The 16,131-nt window shown below is 45.3% G+C and overlaps 1 protein-coding gene across 1 annotated transcript in view; it reads left to right on the plus strand.

The window, feature by feature from the left end:
- LOC120933282 (intercellular adhesion molecule 5-like) overlaps positions 1-15,810 on the plus strand; it is a 54,556-nt gene extending 38,746 nt beyond the window's left edge. The window contains exons 5-8 of the mRNA XM_040346407.1: positions 3,676-3,948; positions 8,081-8,329; positions 11,498-11,773; positions 15,633-15,810. Of these exons, the coding sequence (XP_040202341.1) occupies positions 3,676-3,948; positions 8,081-8,329; positions 11,498-11,773; positions 15,633-15,808 (974 nt within the window). The 3' untranslated portion in view covers positions 15,809-15,810. The remainder of the gene's footprint in view (positions 1-3,675; positions 3,949-8,080; positions 8,330-11,497; positions 11,774-15,632) is intronic.
- The last annotated feature ends 321 nt before the right edge of the window (positions 15,811-16,131 follow it).

The raw sequence follows: 16,131 nt of genomic DNA on the forward strand, positions 1-16,131 counted from the left end.
CATAAAACACTGTCATCCGTGACTCCTTTACATACGCTCATTTCTCTTCTGTTTTTTTTTTTTTTTTGCAAAATTAGCTTGCTAAAACCAGACCTAAGGGGCGGGAGGGCGGGGAGCTCACCTGCTGGGGGCTGCTGCTGGCAAGAGGAAGCAGTTGGGAGGGGGAATCACTCTTAAACCCCCCTGTCACATGTCCCCAGTCCACCCCCTGCGCCTATCTATTGGCCCTATGCTGCCTGTGGAAAAACCTCCCCTATCCCAGGGAAGGGGAGGGGGGAAACCTGGAGGGGGGGAGACTCACTTAACTCTTCCCTGCCTGTGTGCCATCTCATATAGTCAGTGGCACCTAGCCCTATTTGGGCCGGTGCCAACCATTCTTCTACCTGCACCCCTGAATAAACCTCAAGGCATCCCAGGGTGCTTGGACACCCTGGTTCAAAAAGGCTGGTCTGAACAGACTGGGTATCAGGAGATAAGTCAATGCATAAAGTGGCATTTTAAACAGAACACATACCTGAGGTTTGTTTTTCCAGTGCCAACACGGTTAGGTATTACATATGAAAGAGTGGACACTCAGAAACACATTCTGCACACACACCTGGTCATTAGAGGTATAGGAATTTCCCTACCCTAATCCTGTGGATGATGTGGGCGTGTTTTATGTATATTAACTGTGACCCCGCGTATTTGACGTTTTTTATGAACGGCGCATGCGCCGTTTGTGAAAAAATCCCAATGCGCATGCTCGAAAATCCGCCGCAAAACGTCATTGCTTTCTACGTGAACGTAAATTACGTACATCCCTATTCGCGAACGACTTACGCAAACGACATAAAATTTTCAAAACTCGACGCGGGAACGACGGCCATATTTAACATAGGATACGCCTTATATAGCAGGGGTAACTATACGCCGAAAAAAGCCTAACGTAAACGACGTAAAAAAAATGCGCCGGCCGGACGTACAAAATTGGCGTCCTTTTTTCCCCACATATAGAGCTTTCTTTTGGTGGTATTTGATCACCTCTGCGTTTTTATTTTTTGCGCTATAAACAAAAATAGAGCGACAATTTTGAAAAAAATTCAATATTTTTTACTTTTTGCTATAATAAATATCCCCCAAAAACATATATAACAATTGTTTTTTTCCTCAGTTTAGGCCGATACATATTCTTCTACCTATTTTTGGAAAAAAAAATCGCAATAAGCGTTTTGGTTTGCGCAAAATTTATAGCGTTTACAAAATAGGGGATAGTTTTATTATTTTTTTTTTTTTTACTACTAATGGCGGCGATCAGCAATTTTTTTCGTGACTGCGACATTATGGCGGACACTTCGGACAATTTTGACACTTTTTGGGACCATTGTCATTTTCACAGCAAAAAATGCATTTAAATGGCATTGTTTATTGTGAAAATGACAGTTGCAGTTTGGGAGTTAACCACAGGGGGCGCTGTAGGAGTTAGGGTTCACCTAGTGTGTTTACAACTGTAGGGGGGTGTGGCTGTAGGTCTGACGTCATCGATCGAGTCTCCCTATAAAAGGGATCACTCGATCAATGCAGCCGCCACAGTGAAGCACGGGGAAGCCGTGTTTACACAAGGCTCTCCCCGTTCTTCAGCTCCGGGGAGCGATCGCGCCCTCGTCCCGGATCGCTCCCCGCGGGTTACCGACCGCCGCATGTACCGGGGGTCCCGATCGGACCCCCGACCCGCGGAGAGGCGGGAACGTACATGTACGCCCATATGCCTGTACGTGCCAGTCTGTGGACGTATATGTACATGCGGCGGGCGTTAACCGGTTAACTATACGTAAGCGCCACCTAGCGGCCAGCGTAAATATGCAGCCTAAGATATGACAGTATAAAACACTTACGCCGGTCGTATCTTAGGGAAATCTATGCGTAACTGATTCTATGAATCAGGCGCATAGATACGACCGGCCGGACTCAGAGATACGACGGCGTATCTGGAGATACGCCGGCGTATCTTCTCTCTGAATCTAGCCCAATATTTTTTTTTTTCTGCTATAAAACATATTCAATAAAAAAATTGAATTTCTTAATAAATTTAGGCCAAGATGTATTCTGCTACATGTCTGGTAAAAAAAAACAAAACAAAAAAAAAACAATTAGTGTAAATTAATTGGTTTGCATGAAAGTTATAAAGTCTGGTATAAATACTTTTTTTTCTATACTAGTAATGGCGACGATCAGCGACTTATAGTGGGACTGTGATAGTGTGGCGGTCCATCTAACACTAACTGACACTGGGGGGCTGGGGGATACACTAACTGACTGACACTGACATAGTGGCAGTAATACAGTGATCTATTGACACTTGCTGGGAAGGGGTTAACATCTAGGGGCGATCAAGGGGTTAAATATGTGCCCAACTATGTGTTATATGGTGCTTTTACTAAGCGATCTTGTTGTTTTTTTTTTGCCTGCGTTGCAGAGAAAAAGAAAACAGCAAGATCGCCTGTCACTATATGGAGCTTTGTGTTGTTTACAACACAGAGCTCCCTTTCCCTAAATAACAGAACCGAATAGCGTGTGCCAGTGATTAATCCTTGGGAGGCACCCCAACCAACTTGTGCTGTCACTAATCACAGCACAGTCAAGGTGGCAGGCACGCCCCCTAGCAAGAAGTGCTGGATCATGTATCCAATACTTGACCACTTTGCCTTATACTTCTAATGCCGAGTACACACGATCGGTCCATCCGATGAAAACGGTCTGATGGATTTTTCCATCGGTTAACCGATGAAGCTGACTGATGGTCCGTCACGCCTACACACCATCAGTTAAAAAAACGATCGTGTCAGAACGCGGTGACGTAAAACACAACGACGTGCTGAAAAAAACGAAGTTCAATGCTTCCAAGCATGCGTCGACTTGATTCTGAGCATGCGTGGATTTTTAACCGATGGACGTGCCCACAGACGATCGTTTGTTTTTCTATCGGTTAGGAATCCATCGGTTAAATTTAAAACAAGATTGAATTTTTTTTTAACCTATGGATAAATAACCGATGGGGCCCACACACGATCGGTTTGGTCTGATGAAAACGGTCCATCAGACCGTTCTCATCGGTTTGACTGATCGTGTGTACGCGGCATAAGGCCCCTTTCACACTGAGGAGTTTTTCAGGCGGTTTAGCTCTAAAAATAGCGCCTAAATAACGCCTGAAAAACTCCTGCCCAGCATTCTCAATGTGAAAGCCTGAGGTGCCCGAGATGCACTGGCGGGAGAGAGAAAAATCTCCTGCAAGCAGCATCTTTGGAGCGGTGAGAGGACTAGCGGCTGAATTCCGCGGCAATTCCGACGATATAGCGTCGGTATAGCACCTCTATACCGCCACCGCACCTCCCGCCCCAGTGTAAAAGGGGCCTTAGTGAGGCAGTTGGCAAGCGGTTAATAGATTAGGACAAGAATAATATAACAATAATAATAGAAAATAATATTATCTACATGAAGTTGATCTGTTTTACCTGCATTACTTAAAAGATGTTATATTCCCATTAGGTTTTGGAAAAAAACTTTTTGCATAAATTTGTGTAATCTGGGTGGAATTTGCAAAGATATAAAACGAGGCTTGCAATGTCAATATCTCAGCTCCCAGTACTGCCCTCATCCACACCTTTACTGATTTTTGTATTTATTTTTGTGTTACAGAACCTCCTATGGTGAACCTCACAGTGTCCAGTAAGGTTGCAAACCTGGGTGACACGGTGACCGCTGACTGTAATTTAATTCGGGGTAATGCAGACAACTTTGGTCTTTCCATAAGTGTGGATGGAGAAGAAGTGAAGAGGGGGGAATCCCCGGACCTGACTGAAAATATCATCATAACAAGAAGAAAAGCAAATCTCACTGTTGCCTGTAAAATATTAATTCGGGACAATAAGAAAGAGCTACTTACAAAAGAAGAGACCCTCACTGTGCAATGTAAGTGTCTTGTGACATAAACAGGTTTTGCAATACAGCAATCACTACCAATATTCATCAATGTTTCTTAAAGAATTTGTTACCTTAACATTTCATTTTATTATTTTTTTGCTGTGTATGTTGTACCATGTACTTTGTATTCTGTTCCTTTTATATACCTTTCTTTGTGTGAAATACAGGCTGATTCTGCCATTCTCCTTTAATCAAAGGAAAACAGCCCCCTTTCTTCTCATATGGCCCTTCAGATACAGCCATAAGAGCCCTTTCACACTAGTGCGTTTTTGCTGCGTTTTCGCGGTAAAAATAGCGCTATTAAAACGCTCATAAAACGCTCCAAAAACGCCCCTCTCTATTGAAACGAATTGAAAACGCGGTAAAATCGTGTTAAAGACGCGGACAAATATCGGTGTTTGCCCGCTATTTTAACGCTCCGCTACAGGCGTTTCCAGTGTGAAAGGGCTCTAAGTGCAGATCTAGTATTGGGCTCTCTTATTAGCTTGCCCAACATGCAGACATATAGGAGCACCCTATTTTACTTGTAAAATTGTTATTTTAGACATAATAAAGATGATATTAAAGCGGAGCTCCACCTTAAAGTGGAACTCCCACTGATTGGAACCCTCCCCCCCTTCGGTGTCACATTTGACACCTTTCAGGGGGGAGGGTGTGCAGATACCTGTCTAAAGACAGGTATTTGCACGCACTTCCGGCCACAGAGTCTCGGGCAGACTGCGGGCATGACGTCACCTCCTGTCCCCCCACGTTGTGTTCTGGGAACACTCGGCTCCCAGTACACAGCAGGAGCCAATCGGCAGGCGTAGCACGACTCGCGCATGCGCCGTAGGGAAACGGGCAGTGAAGCCGGAGCGATTCACTTCCTGGTTCCCTCACCGAGGATGGCGGTGGGGGCAGCAGAGTGACGACCGATCGCTCGTCCTCTGCTGCGGATGGCGCTGGACTCCAGGACAGGTAAGTGTCCTAATATTAAAAGTCAGCAGCTGCAGTATTTGTAGCTGCTGGCTTTTAATATATTTTTTTCAGCGGACATCCGCTTTAAGAACTGGTTTAAGCACAAACTAGGTTTAACCAAAAAAACTACTAAAGTTTATATTTAAAGCCCCTTTCAGACTGGGGCGGGAGCTGCGGTGGCGGTATAACGCCGCTAAAAATAGCGGCGCTATACCGCCGGGATTGCCGCGGGAATCGGCCGCTAGCGGTGCGGTATTAACCCCCGCTAGCGGCCGATAAAGGGTTAATATCTATAGAGGCGCATTGCGGGCGGTATTGCCACGGTTTCCCATTGTTTTCAATGTGAAGGAGCGGTGAAGGAGCGGTATACACGCCGCTCCTCTCACCGCTCCAAAGATGCTGCTGACAGGAGATTTTTTTATCTCCCGCCAGCGCATCGCCTCAGTGTGAAAGCCCTCGGGCTTTCACATTGAGTCTGCAGTAAAGGAGTTTTTCAGGCGGGATAGCAGCGCTATTTTTAGCGCTGTACCGCCTGAAAAACTCCTCAATGTGAAAAGGGCCTAAGTCACCATTTACCGAGCTGTTGATCTCCACCAACTAGATTAATGCTACTTGTGTAGTATATCCTCTTTGTCCACATGATGTGGGTGGTGACAAGTGCACTTTAAGAGACATAATGGTTCTAAGGCTCCATTCACACCTAGGCGTTTTTACGCCTGTAGCGCGACGCGCACAAACGCCAGAGGGACGAAAAGTAATGAAAGGCAATGGGGATGGTTCACATCTGAACGCCTAAACGCCTGTAGCCTGTAGCCTGTAGCTCAAAAAAGTTCCGGACCCTTTTTTGTCGCTCCTAGCGCGCGATATGCGCGTATTTGAGCGTTTTTTTTTTACATTGAAGTCAATGTAAAACGCCTGATACGCGCGTATTGCGCGTAAACACGCGCTTGTACAAGCGTTTTGACGCCTGTGTTGCTGAAATCCGGAAGAGGTATATTCACCCAGGAAGAGGAATAAAAAATTCCTAGGAGAGCAACAAGTGATGTCAGGGATGATCATTTTTCTTATTGGCTAATATGGAAAAAGACAAAGTACAAAAACGTTGAACGCCACTGTGCGAAAACGCGCGCATACGCGCGCAAACGCGCATATACGCGCGACAAAAACGTCGGTAAAAATCGCCTGTAAAAACGCCTGTACGCCCTACGCCTAGGTGTGAATGGAGCCTAAATAAACCATTGATGTCTCTCCAGTATGCTACATATAGAATTGGGAAATATGTAAAGATACCTGATCTCCAGCTCATCTGGCCCCGATGCTAGGGCACCGCTCTGAACCCTTGAAGTGCGCAATCCTAAAGTTTAGTTATTTAGCTTACAGGAGCTTCTGCACGGAACATGGAACCTTGGGCATATGTCTGTGCACTGCAGATTACTAAAAGCATCCTGTCACAGCCACATTGCACTACACCATAGCTGTGCGCATCCTATGGTATTAGGGAGTGCACCCCAAAGCTCAAACACGCATGAACGCCACCTGCTGCCACAGGGAGGAGGCTCTGATGGTGGGAGTTGATTGGGAGCATATTATGTTACATCCTAAGTATAAGTGTAATGTGTTCCTACAGTTGAACCTAGCCTTTAATATAATGGGGGCATTTACACTGGCCACTGGCACCCCCAACCACCCACCTGGATAATGCTAATGCACATGGGGTAAATTAGGGTGTGCCCAGGCACACCCTGTGCGCACGGCTCTGCCCTACACCAGTGGTTTTCAACCTCAGCCCTCAAGTACCCCTAACAGTCCATGTTTGCAAGTTCTCCTTGGAAATTCCGACAGCAAATGTCAGATGGAGCATACACACGGTCGGATTTTCCGACAACAAGCTCCATTGGAATATTTGTTGTCGGAAATTTCGACTGTGTGTACGCGGTATAAGTGAAATTCCCAAAACATGGCCTGTTGGGGTACTTGAGGACTGAGGTTGAGAACCACTGCACTACACCACAATGCACATTTGATACATTGAGGTGTATTGCGCAACACTGCGTTAGGCAGCCCATTTAAAATGAATGGGCTACAACATATCTTATTCCTTGAAAAATCTGCAAAGCGCCCCAATGCACACAATGTGCTGTGGTGCCACCAGCACAGGTGCCTCGTGGCAGTGCATTGGGGTGCCAATCAAAGTGAACTGAGAGATGGGTCCTTGCCAAGCAATCTCAGAGTCTGTAATGGCATAAATATAAATCAGACAAGCATAGGTCGGTATAGAACGATAACATGACATTGTATGTAACTATGTAGCGTAAACTATTTTGGACCTTTAGAGATTAAAGTTTATCATATACTATATGGCCAATAGTTTGTAGATACCTGACCATCACACCAACTTCATGGCCAATTGTTTGTAGATACCTGACCATCACACCAACTTCATGGCCAATTGTTTGTAGATACCTGACCATCACACCAACTTCATGGCCAATTGTTTGTAGATACCTGACCATCACACCAACTTCATGGTCAAAAATCTATAGATACCTGACCATCACAACTTCATGGTCAAAAATACGTAGATACCTGACCATCATACCAACTTCATGGCCAAACGTTTGTGGACACCTGACCATCACAACAACTTCATGATCAAAAGCATGTGCACAAATTATTGGGTTTGGGTGTTTCCAGTAAATGATACTGTTAACACAACAGCACATTTTGGACAATTTTACACTTCCAACCTCATGGCAGATAGTTTGATAGGTTTAGTGTGGAAGAATATAAATGGCCTGCACAAAGCACAACTGTGTTGATCATCTATAGGATTTATTGGAAAGCTTGTGAGCCAAGTCATTTTGTCTGAACTCAATACCTATTCTCAGTCTTTTGACTGAATGGGCATAAGTTCCTACAGACGCACCCCAAAATCTTTTACAAAGTCTTTCCTGAAAAGAATGGGGGGGGGGTTGGTCTTAATTACCTTAATAAAAATCACATATTAATGACTATTTTGGAACAATGGAATGAGATGGTTAATACAATAGTTGTGATGGTCAGGTGTCAATATAGTGTAAATTCTACATAATCCAACATGGGTCTTGCTAAATTATATAAGCATGTTAAAATATAATGGCTCTTCTGTTTTCTCTTGTCACAGATCCACCAGAGTTCAGTGACGGTTCCTGTCCGGACTCTATCGCTTGGGTAGAGGGAAAGGAAAGGATGTTTGGCTGTAGGTCTGAAGGGAACCCAACTCCTGAAGAAGAGTGCACCTTGTATCCTGCAAACTGGTCTCTGCAAACCACAACATCCTTCTCTGCAGAAAGAAATATGTCAGGAACCTATACATGCCAAGCATCAAATCTTATAGGAACCGTGAATAAATCTGTGAAAGTTACAGTGCAATGTATGTATATACCATCAAACAACAAATTAATCTTTTATTCTTTAACCACTTTAGGACCAACCGCCAGCATTGTGCTGTGGACAGAAGGGTCCTACAGGCCTTCTCCAGTTTCAGGGCGCACGTACGCTCCCTCCCCCTCCTCCCACTGTGATTGTTTTGTCAGCATGATTCCTAGCCGGGACCTGCTGATCGGCTTTGTCCAATCACAGCCCAGAGCCCTGTGTTGGCAAACAACACAGTGCTCTGTACAGAGGGAATGATCCTTCCTTGAAGGAACAAGTATAACATACCACTTAACCCCTTGATTACCCCGAGATGTTAACACCTTCCCAGACAGTGTCATTAATACAGTGACGGTGTATAGCAGGGATATGCAATTAGTGGTTAACCCACCCGGGTTAATAGGCAATTCCAACGGTGATCACAAATTAATCAAATCCACATGAAAAATAAATAAAATGCTTCCAATGGTGAAGTACGTAAAACCAATTTATTAAAAAGTGCTCACAAATCCTCACTCATTGTACTCACGTTTTAAAAATTAAGGCCCCATACACACGAGAGTATCCATCCGCTGGAATTGATCCGCGGACCGGCTCCAGCGGATAGATCCCCTGGTGTGTACGATCCAGCGGATCTGTTTCCGCGGATTTTTATCCCCTGGGATGGATTTCCAGCGGATAAAAATTTGAAGACATGCTTTCAAATCTATCCGATTGAATCCATCCCAACGGATTGATCCGCTGGTCTGTACAGACTCACCGGATCAATCCGTCCGAATCAATCCCCCGCATGCGTCGTAATGATTCGACGCATGCGTGGAATTCCTTATATGACAACGTCGCGCACGTCGCCCCGTCATCATCGCGGCGACGGCGCGACATGTCATCGCGATGCGATTTCGGCGCTGATTTCGATCCGATGGTGAGTACACTCCATCGGATCAAAATCCTCGAGAGGATTTATCCGCGGAAACGGTCCGGTGGACCGTATTCGCGGATAAATCCTCTCGTGTGTATGGGGCCTCAGACACTTCAATCAAAAAGTTCTCTAATGAAGGAGACTTGCAGTAAGAGGTTAGGTTATTGCGGTCACGGCGGACACAGAACACCCAGCAGATCTCACCCTCCACTTGCTTTCTCACTTCCCCAGCCGAAACAGCTACCTCCCTCGGCGGTGATAGTACGTATAAGGATCACAAAAATTTGCCGTGCAGGCCCCACCCATATGGCAGTGTGAACTGTCGTGCGAGTTGTGTGCGATGTGGGAACCCGCAGTGGATTCGCAGGGTTTACTGAATCGCACCAGTGTGAACCGAGCCTTGGTGGGAGCAGTCAGGCTGTATGCTTTGAGGCTTGGTTCACACTGGTGCGATTCAGGATCCCTGCAAATCCACTTCGGATTCCCACATCGCACACAACTCGCACGACAGTTCACACTGCCATATGCGAACTGCTGGGGAGTGTCATACAATGGTAATGACACCCCCATTTCAGCTCACATAACTGACAGTTTGGACATAAATCGGATCGCATAGGTGTGAACACCAATGCGATTCTGGTGCGGACCAAAATAAGGGTCCTGTGCGTGTTTGGTCTGAATGTGATGCCATTTCAGCCATACAGTTTGTATGGCTGAAATCGCATCGCACAGACATCCCATGTGATCTGAACAGCAGGTTTTTATTTTACAATTACATTTTTTTTTTTTTTCAGAAGTTTTTTTGAGACCAGTGGATTTTTTTTTTTGTACTATTGAAGGGAGGGTTTTATTTTTTAAATATATTTTTTCACAGTGCTTTTGGGAAAGGGGTGGGGGGATGGGGCAATGTTCGGTGTCAGTGGACGGTGTCAGTGGTCGGTGTAAGTGGACGGTGTCAATTGTTTTGTTTTTTAATGTTGTTTTTTGTTTTTTTTACAATTTAATTTGTTCTTAATTTTTTTTTCACAATCATATTGTGTCAGTGTCGGTACTTTTTTTTATTTTTATTTTTTTACTTTTTTCTACAATTATTTTTTTTATTATTCATTGCAGTTTTGTTTTTTATGAGCTCTGTTGGGGGGCTTTGGTGAGATGTCAGGGGTCAAAACGGACCCCTGACATCTCCCCTTTGAGACAGAGAACGGTAGTGAGGTCACAGATTCCCCACTCCCTTTCTCACACTGAAGATGAATGGAGAGAAGACAGCGTCTCCCCTCCATTCATAAACTGAAGCAGAGTAACACACAGCGGAGCAGCGGAGGGACAGCCGTGAGCACCGATTTCCCTGCATGGCTTTAGCTCAGCCGCTTCTCCATACCTCCCAACTTTCTGAGATGGGAGTGAGGGACACCAATCATCAAAAGTATGTAGGCATAGGACACACCCCTTGCCACGCCCCCTTAAAGGAGAATTGTACAAAAAAATAAGATTGGTTAAATCCACAAGTGCTTTTTTTACCACTACTATTTCTTTATATTGGCTTTTGGAATTTACAAATGCAGCAATTTAGAAATCAGATGAAAGGTTTAGCACTGGGCAACACTTTTTGATAGATAAAAAGTGCATTTTATATACATCTGTATAGATAAGACCAAAATGAGGGACAAATGAGGAGAATGAGGGACAGAGGGACATTGCTCCAAATCAGGGACAGTCCCTCGAAATCAGGGATTTCTCCCTCCCCTGGCTTTCCGCGGAAAAGACATTGAGGGGGATCCATGCTCACAGCTGTCCGCGCCGCACCATCATGCTCGACTGTCACTGGACAGTGACACATGAATTGACAGCGGCCATGAGCGCGTTCTTCTTCTCCTGTGCGCGCACTTTTCACTCCGGCCAGGCGCGAGTGTAGAGGTGGGCGGAGAGTCTGGAGATGTCATGACTCCGCCCACCGAGCACCGTACATCAGGCCCTCCCACTGAATCCACAATTTGATGGGGCTCCAAATAAAGAAGGGGGAGATATTTGAAAGGAAGGATACATGCAGGAGGTATGTATATCCTTATAGATGAGCACTATGGCATTACTTTAAAAAAGATGAGAGTGGGTTTACATCCACTTTAAGCCTGCAAGGTAAGTTGCTAATGTGTCCAGGTTCCCCATGATCAGGCCATTTCAAGAAATATTTGCTTTTTTTAAATCTAAATTTGGTCTAAAATATTTTTTGAATTATCTTTTGTTTTTCAGACCCACCAGGAATACCAACAGTGGACATTTGGACAACATCTGCGATTAGTGTAGGAGGGTTTGTCAATTTAACTTGTCATTCAGATGCTCTGCCTCCTCCTACATACAGCTGGGAAATCCCACCTCAGGCTCAGGTGGACTTCTTCCGAGACAATAGATCCATCACCATTAGAGAAGCATCATTGTACCACAACGGAACGTACACCTGTCACGCCAAGAACAAACATGGACGTTCATCCACACCACAGGATTTAGAAGTTAAAAGTGGTGTCAAGGGTAGGCATTAAAAGGGATTTCATTAATAACCTACAACGTTTACATGCAGCGCCACCTCATGGTAAAATAGGATACTGAATTGCACACGCACCTACTGACTGGTCAGACTTCTGTAGGTGGGGGGGTCACTAAACCCCAGGCTTCCATGGAGGTAAAAAAGTTCTATTTAACCCCTTCTTAACCACTTTTTGCGATTTGGCACTGCGTCGCTTTAACTGACAATTTTGCGGTCGTGCGACGTGGCTCCCAAACAAAATTGACGTCCTTTTTTTCCCCACAAATAGAGTTTTCTTTTGGTGGTATTTGATGACCTCTTTGCGCTATAAACAAAAATAGAACTTTTTGCTATAATAGAAAAAATTTTACGAAAAAGCATTTTTTTTCCTCAGTTTCTTCTACATATTTTTGGTAAAAAAAATCAATAAGCGTTTATTGATTGGTTTGCGCAAAAGTTATATAGCTAGATTCAGAAAGGCGCAAATTTAAGCGTATTCTGGTAACCAGATATGCTTAAATTAGGCTCAGATACGAGCAGCATAAGTGTCTTACACCGTCGTATCCTAAAGTGTAATTTTTAGGCTGACCACTAGGTGGCGCTTCCATTGCAGTTGGCGTAGAATATGTAAATCACTAGATACGCCTATTCATGAATGTACGCCCGGCCGACGCAGTACAGATACGCCGTTTACGTAACGCATTATCAGGCCTAAAGTTATTCCATCAAATAGCTGGAATAGTAATGTTAAGTATGGCCGCCGTTCCCGCGTCGAAATTCGAAATTTTTTTACATCGTTTGCGTAAGTCGTCCGTGAATAGGGATTTACGTCATTTACGTCCACGTTTAAACCAATAGGACCGTGTGGCGTACTTTGCCGCAATGCACACTGGGATATGTACACGGACGGCGCATGCACCGTTCGTAAAATACGTCAATCACGTCAGGTCAACCCCCATTAACATAAAACACGCCCCCATAGCCGAATTTGAATTAGGCGCCCTTACGCCCGCCCGATTTACGCTACGCCGCCGTAACTTAGCAGGCAAGTACTTTGTGAATCATGTACTTGCCTCGCTAACTTACGGCGGCGTAGTGTAAATGCCATACGCTACGCCGCCGCAACTATGCGCTCGCCATCCTGAATCCAGCTAATAGAGTCTACAAAATAGGACATAGTTCTATGGCATTTTTATTAATATATATCTTTTTACTAGTAATGGAGGCGATTTTTATCGTGACTGCGACATTATGGCGGACACATCGGACACTTTTGACACCATTTTTGGACCATTGTAATTTTTACAGCGATCAGTGCTATAAAAATGCACTGATAACTGTAAAAATTACACTGGCAGTGAAGGGGTTAACCTGTAGGGGGCGCTGAAGCGCTTAAGTGTGACCTAGGGAGTGCTTCTAACTGATAGGAGGCATGGCTTGTCGTGACACGTCAATGATCGCTGTTCCAATCAGTGACAGTGTCACTAGTCAGAACGGGGAGATGTTGTGTCGGGAGCAGCGATCAGTGTCATGTCACAGTAAGCCCTGCCCCCACACAGTTACAATCACTCCCTAGGACACTCTTAACCCCTCCCTAGCGCCCTAGTGGTAAACCCCTTCCCTGCCAGTCACATTTATACAGTAATCAGTGCATTTTTATAGCACTTAATCGCTGTATAAATGTGAATGGTTCCAAAATAGTATCAAAAGTGTCCGATGAGTCCACCATAATGTCGCAGTCACAATAAAAATCGCTGATCGCTGCCATTACTAGAAAAACAAATATTATTAAAAATGCCATAAAACTATCCCCAATTTTGTAGACGCTATAACTTTTGCGCAAACCAATCAATAAATACTTATTACAGTTTTTTTTTTGGACCCTCGTCCCGATCGGAGTCCGTCCCGATGAAAATCCTGGGATTTTGCTTTTGTAACAGGAATCGGGATAGCGGGCTACAAAAAGATGGCCACCACCGCAAGATCTCTTTCCGGCTTTCCCTGTGTGTTCAGTGGAGAGGGAAATGGAGCTGTCGCCAACCCTCCGCTCTGTGTATCTGACGAGAGGGGACACTGATGTAAGGAGGGGCCCCCGCTGGGGACACTGATGTAAGGAGGGGCCCCCGCTGGGGACACTGATGTAAGGAGGGGCTCTGCTGGGGACACCTGATGTAAAGAGAGACTCTGCTGGGGGCACCTGATGTAAGGAGGGACTCCGCTGGGGACACCAGATGTAATAAGGGGCTCCACTGGGGACACTGGTGTAAGGAGGGGCTCCGCTGGGGACACTGGTGTAAGGAGGGGCTCCCGCTGGGGACACTGGTGTAAGGAGGGGCTCTGCCAGGGACACCAGATGTAAGGAGGGGCTCCGCTGGAGGCACCTGATGTAAGGAGAAACTCTGCTGGGGACACCTGATGTAAGGAGAGACTCTGCTGGGGGCACCTGATGTAAGAAGGTACTCTACTGGCAGCACCTGATGTAAGGAGGGACTTCACTGGGGACACCTGATGTAAGGAGAGACTCTGCTGGGGGCACCTGATGTAAGGAGGGACTCAGCTGGGGACACCAGATGTAATAAAGGGCTCCACTGGGGACACTGGTGTAAGAAGGGGCTCCGCTGGGGACACTGGTGTAAAGAGGGGCTCCGCCGGGGACACCAGATGTAAGGAGGGGCTCCGCTGGAGGCACCTGATGTAAGGAGAAACTCTGCTGGGGACACCTGATGTAAGGAGAGACTCCGCTGGGGGCACCTGATGTAAGACGGTACTCTACTGGCAGCACCTGATGTAAGGAGGGACTTCACTGGGGACACCTGATGTAAGGAGGGACTCAGCTGGGGGCACCTGATGTAAGGAGGGACTCCGCTGGGGGCACCTGATGTAAGGAGAGACTCAGCTGGGGGCACCTGATGTAAGGAGGGACTCCGCTGGGGGCACCTGATGTAAGGAGGGACTCCGCTGGGGGCACCTGATGTAAGGAGAGACTCTGCTGGGGGCACCTGATGTAAGGAGAGACTCCGCTGGGGGCCCCTGATGTAAGAAGGTACTCTACTGGCAGCACCTGATGTAAGGAGGGACTTCACTGGGGACACCTGATGTAAGGAGGGACTTCACTGGGGACACCTGATGTAAGGAGGGACTCAGCTGGGGGCACCTGATGTAAGGAGGGACTCCGCTGGGGGCACCTGATGTAAGGAGAGACTCTGCTGGGGGCACCTGATGTAAGGAGAGACTCTGCTGGGGGCACCTGATGTAAGGAGGGGTTAAACACACTTTTTATTTGTAAATGTCAATGTTGCTGTAGTAGATGATATATTACATCGAACAGATGTGCCCTTTCACAGCAGGTCAGGACATCCCTCAGGTTGGTATTTAGTGTTTCACTTTAGTCATTACTAAAATCCCTGCTTCCTGTCAAACTGAATTTTTTTATTTATTTTTTGGTGCATGTCCCCCAGGCCAGCACCCAATCTTGTATGCCATTGTTTGACAATCTCTTGCATATTAACATATAAAATGTCCATTACTGTTTTTTTTTTACATTCAGTTTCCATTGACTTCAGTCGAGTTCGATTTAGCACCTAGTAATGTTCGCCAAACCAGGTATATTGGGCTCATCACTACTGACTATGAAAGTTGTGCCATAAGAAAGTTTGGCCAAAATTAGTAAACAGTACACTTGTATATCAAGCCTGGACCTCAGCTTTAATCATTAGCGCAAGTATGGCGGCAATATAAAAAACAATACATATCAATCATTCAAAATGTAAAATATACTATGGTTTGCCATTTGAAATTTGGGTGCATTTTATACTTTTATGTAAAAATGTGAAACTTCTTTTTTTTTTGCTGTTTTCTTTACAGATTGCACTACACTTTCGATCGTTCTTGGTTGTGTTGGAGGAGCAATTTTGGTGGCTATCATAATAGGAGCCATCTGTTACGTTTATTGTCAAAGAGACAAAAAAGGGTTTTATCCTGTGGGACGCAATCGTTACAGCGGGGAAATTCCTATGCCAGAAATAAAAAACGCAGCCTAGGCGTTGGGGTCCTTTATTTGACTTTGACTTTATGAATGCGTAGTCAGGATGCCCAACACAGATCCTTATACAGTACATACCATCAAAGACAGATTGGCATGCATGAAAAGCATCAGACCTTCAAAAAAGCTTGTGCCATGTTTGAACACTTTGGGTGTCTATTGAGGGTCCCGTATCCTATATATTACAGTTGTATGCTACCGTCTTCTTCATTTTAGGATATCATATGGACTTTAAAAATTCTGGATCCCCGAAAATTCTTTTGTACAGATTTTTAGAAGCGTCTGTTTGGCGTAACCCATTACTGTAACCATTCTAATGTA

This window comes from Rana temporaria, chromosome 3 (genome assembly GCF_905171775.1).
Source record: "Rana temporaria chromosome 3, aRanTem1.1, whole genome shotgun sequence".
Lineage (NCBI taxonomy): Eukaryota > Metazoa > Chordata > Amphibia > Anura > Ranidae > Rana > Rana temporaria.